An 8,605-nucleotide genomic window follows, 5' to 3' on the forward strand; every position below is an offset into this window, starting at 1 on the left:
GTACTGGGTAATTCTATTGGCCACCAACTAATGGGAAAGATATAGAGGAACAAATCTGTAAGGATATTACAGGGAAGTGCAAGAATTATAGAGTGGTGACAATGGATGACTTTAATTGTCCTGATATAGACTGGGATATTAAAAGGGTGGTAAAAGGAGGATTTTGGATGAAAAATGGGATTTACAGATGGAGGCAGGGACCATGGTTGAGGTAGCTTGCATCCACCTTTACCAAAGGAAGATTCTGCCAAAGTCATAGTGCAAGAGGAGACAGTTGAGACACAGGATGGGCCTATAATTGATAGAGGAGATATTAGGTAGTCTGGCTGTAGTTGCTGAGGGGTCCCTGAGTTTCCAGCTATCCCTTGTCTCCCATGGGTGCTCACCTTCCCATCACTCTCCCACCTCCTACCCTTCTCAGGTTTTGGGGGGTGATTAAGATGTTTCCTTTGGGATGAGGGTTTGTAGACAAGGTCCAAATCATCAGCCAGGGCTGCTGCCTACCTGGGTCTTGCCTCTTTTTTGTATTTTTATAGGGAGAGGGAGTGAATTTTTGAACTCAAGGAGTTTTATTTCTCGAAGGTTTTGGCTTCCAAGTTAAGTCAAGTCAAGGATGAGATGCGTCAGAGGATAGTGATGAAGTAAGGGAGGAAATTGTGGAAGCAGAAACAGAGGTGGCACCAGAGGGCTGGAGAATTACAAATCTTACACCCTTACTCAAAAACAGTGCAAGGAAAAGTCCAGCAACTACGGGCCAGTCAGTTTAACCTCAATGGTGGGAAAGCTTTTAGAAATAATTCAGGACAAAATTAACAGTCATTTGAACAAACATGGCTTAATTAAGGAAAGTCAGCTGAGACTTGTAATGAACAAATTGTTTTTAACTAATTTGATGAGGTCACAAAAAGGGCTGATGAGGGTAATGTGGTTGATGTGGTATACATGGATTTTTCAAAAGGCATTTGACAAAGTGCCACATAAATAGGCTTGTCAGCAAAGTTACATCCCTTGGAATAAAAGTAAAAAATGAAGCATGGCTACAAAAAACTGACCGAGTGACAGGAAACAGGATTGGTTTTAAGTAGTTATTTTTCAGACTAAAGAAAGGAATATAATGGGGTTCCCCAGGATCAGTGTAAGGAACCCTAGTTTTCTTGATCTTTATTAATGATCTAGACTTGGATGTGCAGGACATAATTGCAAAATATGCAGATGACACAAAACGTGGGAAGGATTGTGAACTGAGGAGGAGGATGGTGAGAAACTCCAAGAGGACAAAGTCAGGCTGGTGGAATGGACAGATAGGTGACAGTGAAGTGTGAAGTGATACATCTTGTTAGGTAGAAGGAAAGGAATATAAAATAAAGGGTACAATTCTGAAGGATCTGGGGATACATGTGCACAAGTCATTGAAAATGCAGAACGGGTTGAGATAATAGTTACTAAAACATATGGCCTTATAAATAGGGACATAAGAGTACAAAAGCAAGGAAGTTGTCATAAAGCATTATAGATCAGTGCTTCAACAGAGTATTGTGGCCAATCCTAGGTACCACGCCTCAGGAAGGATGAGAAGGCATTAGAGAGGGTGCAGAAACGATTTAAAAGAAAAGGATGAGGAAGTGGATAGATTGGAGAAGACAGCTTGTCTCCTCAAAGAGGAGATTGAGGGGAGACTTGACAGAGGTGTTGAAAATCACGAGGGGTGTGGATAGAGTGGTCAGAGAGGTTGGTGGAAGGACCGAGAACCCGAGGGCACAGATTTCAGATGATTGGTGAATGAAGAACGGTGATGTAAGGGAAAAATCTTTTTTCCCTGCAGTGGGTGGTTAGGATCTGGAATGAGTGTGTGGTGGAGGCAGGTTCAATCAAGGCTTTTAGGAGGGGAATTGGCTAAGCACCTGAAGAGAAAACAAAATTGCAGGGACTGCTGGGAAAGGGTGAGGGAGGGGGATCTAGGGGAGTTGGTTCTTCCAGAGAGCCAGCACAGACATGATAGGCTGAATGGTCTACTTCCATACTATAACAATTCTATGATTCTGTGATACCTGTTCAATCAGAATAATTCTACAACTACTGTCCGTGTGAATACATGACTGGATTAAAACTGTCCCGCTGCCCCATATTATAAAAGGCACTGATGAACTGCAGTGCTTGGGATTGAACCGCAGTTCCTAGACCTGAAATGATCTGGACCGTTGTGTGTATTCTGTGTGATCTGCTGCATTAGTTCAACTGATGCTTTGCTGCAAAACAAATGAAATAATTATTGTCAAAGTTTGACGGGAATCACCGTGTTGGTACAGAGTTATGGCTTTTACTGGATTTGCTCTTCAGGTGTGAGTGACCCTGGCAAGGCAGCATTTATTGGCCATCCCTAGCAGTCCTGCTGATACACAGTGTGAGACCGGGGTCACACTTGGCCAAGCTCAGGCGGTAGATTCATTCCCCGTCACTCTATAAAGCTGCCAAAAAAAGGTAAGCCTGAGGATTGGGAGCATTTTAGAATTGTGAAAAGGAGGGCCAGGAAAAAGATTATGAAAGGGAAAATAGAATATGAGAGTAAACTCGTGAGAAACATAAAAACGGACTGTAAAAGCTTCAATAGTTACATCAAAACAAATGGGAGTTCAAGTGGAGTCAGGAAAATTTGTTTTATTCATTCACAGGATGTGGGCGCTGCTGGCTGGGGTCAGCATTTAGTGCCCAGCCCTAATTGCCCTTGAGAAGCACATGGCTGGCTAGGTCATTTCAGAGTCAACCCCACATTGCTGTGGGTCTGGAGTCACATGTAGACCAGACCAAGACATTTCCTTCCCTAAAGGGCATTAGTGAACCAGATGGGTTTTTACGACCATCAACAATGGTTCATGGTCATCATTAGACTTTTAATTCCAGATTTATTTTTATTGAATTCAAATTCCACCATCTGCCGTGGTGGGATTTAAACCCAGGTCCCCAGAGCATTACCCTGGGTCTCTGGAATACCAGTCCAGCAACAATACCACTACACCACTGGCTCCCCACTGGGGAATAAGGAAATGGCAGAGAAACTAAACTAATACTTTGTGTCTGTCTTCAAGGCAGAAAATATTAAAAACCTCCCAGAAATAATCAAGAATCAAGGGACTGGTATAAACGAGGAACTGCAAGATGTTAATGTTGGTTATTGGAGAGGTTACTAGGACTTGAGAATTTTCCCCCCCGTTGGGGGGAGTTGTGTGGGGACAGGCGGGAGTGGGCACAAACCCTATCGGTGCCCCCGTTCAGCTGGGCGCTGCCATCTTACGAGGATGGGCCAACTAAGCCCACCCAACGTGACGTGTGCCCAGAAACACTGAGCGGTCTCTGTGCGGGGAGAGAGAGGGGTCCCCTGTGCGGGGAGAGAGAGGGGTCCTCTGAGTCAGGACATTACGCTCTACCGTACATGCGCGCAAAAGAGTGCAGAAATCTCCCTGAGGCACCTCTGAGCCTCAGGGACATTAGTTTAAAGGTTTAAAAATTTAAATAAAGAAAATATTTTAAGACATGCCCCCTCATGTGACAGTGTCACGTGAGCTGGGACATGTCAAGGAACATTAACGAAAATATATATTTAATTTATAAACCCTTCATGAAACCTCATCCCGCCCGTGGATGAGGTTCCATGAAAAATAGGAAGGCCGCCTGGTCTCTTTGCCTCCCCCCCCCCCACCACCCACCCAACCACCAACCTTAAGGTCGGATGGGCAGCTCAGTTTGTTAGTTTAATTGATATTTAAAAGGCCTGGTCGGCAGGTGTGCAGCCGACTCGGCTACGTGCCCACTGAACTGAAAATCTAAGTGGCGCGCCATGATGTCAGGATGCCCGCCCAACATCACCCCGGGTCATTTTACACCTCAGGGAGCGGGCCCTGTCCCCACTCACCGAGCCAAAAATTCTGGCCTTAAAAGTAGATTAATCCCCTGGACCAGATGATCGACATCCCAGAGTGCTGACAGAGGTGGCTGCAGACACAGCGGGTCATCTTTCAACTTTCTATAGATGCTGGAAAGGTTCCTGCAGATTGGAAGGTGGCAAATGTAACCCCACTGTTTAAGAAAGGAGGGGGGTGAGAGAAAAGAGGAAACTACATTGTAGACCTGTTAGCATAATATCAGTGGTAGGGAAAGTGCTAAAGTCTATAATCAAGGATGTCATAGCAGGACACTTAGAAATTAATAGTATGATTAGGCACAGTCAACATGTATTTATGAAGGGAAATCATTTTTAACAAACCTGTTGGAGTTTTTTTGAGGATGTAACTAGCAGAATAGATAAAATGGTGAACAGTGGATGTGGTACATTTGGATTTTCAGAAAACTTTTGATAAGGTCCCACACAAGGGGCTAGTAAACAAAATTAGAGCAGATGGGATAAAAACAAAAAACTGCGGATGCTGGAAATCCAAAACAAAAACAGAATTACCTGGAAAAACTCAGCAGGTCTGGCAGCATCGGCGGAGAAGAAAAGAGTTGACGTTTCGAGTCCTCATGACCCTTCAGCAGAACAGTTCTGCTGAAGGGTCATGAGGACTCGAAACGTCAACTCTTTTCTTCTCTGCCGATGCTGCCAGACCTGCTGAGTTTTTCCAGGTAATTCTGTTTTTGTTTTAGAGCAGATGGGGTTGGAGGTAATATACTGGCATGGGTTGAGAACTGGTTAATGGACAGAAAACAAAGAGTAGGAATAAATGGGTCATTTTCAGGTTGACAGGCTTGTGACTAGTGGGGTATCGCAATGATCAGTGCTTGAGCCCCAGATATTCACAATCTATAATCAATGGTTTGGATGTGGGGATTAAATGTAATATTTCCAGGTTTGCAGATGGCACAAAACTAGGTGGAAGTGAGAGTTGTGAGGAGAATGGAAAGAAGCTTCACGGGGATTTGGACAGGTTAAGCGAGTGTGCAAAAATTTGGCAGACGGAATACAATGTGGAGAAATGTGAGGTATGGTAGGAAAATAGAAATACAGAGTATTTCTTAAACGGAGAGAGGCTGGGAACTGTTGAACTTCAAAAGAACTTGGGTGGCCTTGTTCACGAGTCATTGAAAGCTAACGTGCAGGTACAGCAAGCAATTAAGGCAAATGGTATGTTGGCCTTTATTACAAGAGGATTTGTGTATAGGAGTAAAGATGTCTTACTGTAATTATATAGAGCCTTGGTGGGACCACACCTGGATGGAGTATTGTATATAGCTTTGGATCTCCTTATCTAAGGAATGATGTGTTTGCCATAGAGGGAGTGCAACAAAGGTTCACCAGGCTGATTCCTGAGATGGAGGGATTGTCCTATGAGGAAAGATTAAGTAAACTGGGCCTTTATTCTCTGGGGTTTGGAAGAATGAGACATGATCTCATTCAAACATACAAAATTCTTACAGGGTTCGACAGGGTAGATGTGGATAGGATGTTTCCCTTGGCTGGCAGGTCTAGAATCAGGGGACACAGTCTCCAAATAAGGGGCAGCCCATATAGGACTGAGATGAGGAGGAATTTCTTCACTCAGGGGGTGGTGAATCTTTGGAATTCTCTACCCCAGAGAGCTGTGGAGGCTCAATCATTGAGCATGTTCAAGACAGAAATCGATAGCTTTCTACATACTAAAAACATCAAGGGAGTTGGGGATAGTGCAAGAAAATGGTGTCAAAGTAGAAGATCAGCCCTGATCTCATCGAGCCCACTCCGCTATTCAAAGGCCTACTCCTGCTCCTCATTATGTTCTTACATTCTAACTGCAGTTACTATACAAATCACCAGTCCATCAACAGTTAATCTTGCCAGCATCTACTGCCTTCTCAAGGGCAATTAGGGGATGGGCTATAAATGCTGGTCTCGACAGCGATGCCCACATCCCACGAATGAGTAAAAAAATAAATCTGCAACACTTAACTACCTGAAATTCCAAAATAATTCCATATCACTTAAGAGGAAGCCCCACAAGGAAATAAAGATATGTTGGAAACGCAATAAAATACACCAGGCCTTATTTGTGACAACTTCACAGTTCAGGCACACCAAATCTTGGGATCATGATAACATTTTTTCCTGAAAAAAAAAGAGATTCACGGTGAACTGTACGCAAATGTGAGCAGCATCTCGCTGACATCATCGGTCAGTTGTGTGGCTGATTGTTTGTCTCAATGGGCAGCTCCACATTGACCTGTGGATCCTGAGTCTATTTTTTTTCAGCAATCCATCAGTATTATCCCGTTACACAGCGCTCGCTTCCACATGTAATAGGTCGAGCGGGGAGTCAGGGGGAAGTAACTGCTGAACTCTCGAAACGTTGGAAAGTTCTTCGACACATAGCGGCGCTGAAGGAAAAGCTTGGCCTTGGCTTTGGAGGACATTCCCTGTAAAGTGCCGACAACCAGCGGCTGTTTGGCTGGCTCCCCGGGGGTCGGACAGTTCAACGCTGCCACACCGCCGGGGCTTAAGGATTCCTCGTCCGATTGCGCCTCCGCCCAGCGTACACGCTCTCTGCGTCTGGCCGACGTCCCCCCTTTGTGGGGTCTCCTCACCTTCACCCTCGTTCTCTTGGAGGCGCCGGAACCTCTCCACCTCAGGAAGGTGGAGCTGGAGATGGACGGGTATCTCACGCGGAAGGTGGACAGGGGGATCTGCCATTTTTGCGCTCGCCTCTTGGCTTCCTCTTGTCTCACCTTCTGCAAGTAGGAGGTGGTGGTGACCTTATCATGGACGAAACCATTAGGGCCCCACGGGCGACTTCTTGTCCTGCCGCTCGGTGCCAGCTGGCCCACTGCCTCAGGGAGCGGATTGGGCACACCGACCTCAGGGTTGGCCGCTGGCACCTTGCCAAAGCCAGAAACAGCCACGTGGGCTTTTAGCCCCGCACAGCTCATCGCCTCTCTCCTCCAGTTATAGTAGCTGGATCTGGAAATCCAGGGATAACTTTTCCTGAAGCTCTTGTAAGGGGGGCACATGTTGAGGAGGACGCACTCCCTGAGGAACTTTTTAGCAAGTTGCTTCGAGGGCGACCGCTGGCCATTGAAAGGCCTGATACCGCTGCCGCCGGCCACTTTGGAAAGGTCTGCGGTCTCGCTCTCTGAGCCCCCGGACAGCGGGGACCAACTCTCGCGCCTCACTCGCCCGCTCAGGTCGAACTCCTGCTCTCCCGCGGGTTGGTGTCCCGGTGCCCCATTGCCCGCCATCAGAATCTCGTGCTTCCAGGCATAGTAGGTGGACCGGGAGATTTCGGGGAAGCGGCTTCGGAACTGCTGCAAGGGCAGGAAGTTGCCGCCGGCGAAGGATTCTTGCAGGTAGTGCTTGGCCTCGTAGCGTGTGGCCGCTTTGCGCCGGTGCTCGCGAGACTGCTTTTTCCAGCGATAGAAAGTACTCTTGGTGATGCTGTACTTCTCTCGGAGCACAGAGTAGGAGATGTCCGGGTCGGTGTTCAGAAGTTCCAGCGTCTTCAGGGGTAGGAGAGACTCGGCTCCGTCTAGACCTTGGCACCGGACGTCTTGGATGGGGACAATGGGCGCAAAATACTGGGGCTTAAAGACGGCCTGGGATAGCCGCTCGCCAGCCCACATGAAGTGCAGGGTCCGCAGCTCCGGCCCCGGCGAGCGGGTTCTGGGCCGGATCAGGCGATTGAAGTACGGGCGGATCTTCAGGTTGCTCATGGGGTAAATGGAGTAGACGTTGCTCTGCAGCACCGACGCCAGGGCATAGACGTGCCACATGTTGGTGAAGGTGCCCGGGAAGCAGGTTGCCTTGACATCCGCATCGAAGATGGCTTCCAGGATGTCCATGGGCAGGTTCATCTTCTCGGCTGACTCCTCGGTGCACAGGGAGTACCGGGCAGCCTGCAGCATGACCTTGGAGTCGATCATGCCCTTCAGGTAGTACTGCTTGTGGAGGAGCATTTCCACCATCGTCCTCAGCTGCAGCTCCGTGCTGAGGCTGGTGTCTCCCATCAGCAGCATGCTGGCTGCTTCAAAGAGATGATTCCCCTCACCCTTGCAGGCCAACGGGACCATGTCCGCTGGAGCATCTTCAGGGTAGAGAGCTCTGGCCTTGGCATCCACTTCAGTTTCTGCGGAGAAGGTTCTCCTGGAGACCAGGGGCACAGACAGGCTCGACAGCAGCTTATCCACATTGACCGTCACCGATCGGAGGAAATCAAACTCCGCACATTCAGTGGCCTCCTGCAGTTTACAGCGTATGGCTTCTATTATTTCAGTCCTTTGAGGCATCCCTGTGAGGGGTGGAGGACGGAGAGGGAGAGGGAGGGTAGGAAAGAAAACAAAATTTATTCGTCATTGATAAAATAGGGACTATATATCCGTTTAACGTTGTGACGTTCAATGTAGCGTCATTTGTCACATACTTCCTGTTCTGTGTCACGTACGTTCCAGTGCGCACTAGACGTTTTCCCCAGCACTGTTGGGATCAATTCACCTCTTCTGCTCCCACAACACCCCCGCCCCAGTCCTGAAACCCCTCTTCCACCACGCCCCCAACCACCGCCCCCCCACCCACTCTCCCCCTGGGCTACTTTTCCTATCCTCCATTCCCAACTTTAACCACCAAGACTTTTTCAGCCGGCTCGCTTCCTTT

The 8,605-nt window shown here is 47.7% G+C and overlaps 1 protein-coding gene across 1 annotated transcript; it reads right to left on the reverse strand.

Annotated features, from left to right (window-relative positions):
- Window positions 1–6,210: 6,210 nt before the first annotated feature.
- On the reverse strand, window positions 6,211–8,241 carry vrtn (vertebrae development associated). Its single transcript, XM_041214217.1, has one exon. The coding sequence runs from the start codon at window positions 8,239–8,241 to the stop codon at window positions 6,211–6,213; it is 2,031 nt and encodes a 676-aa protein (XP_041070151.1).
- Between the last annotated feature and the right edge of the window lie 364 nt (window positions 8,242–8,605).

This window comes from Carcharodon carcharias, chromosome 20 (assembly GCF_017639515.1).
Source record: "Carcharodon carcharias isolate sCarCar2 chromosome 20, sCarCar2.pri, whole genome shotgun sequence".
Taxonomy (NCBI): Eukaryota; Metazoa; Chordata; class Chondrichthyes; order Lamniformes; family Lamnidae; genus Carcharodon; species Carcharodon carcharias.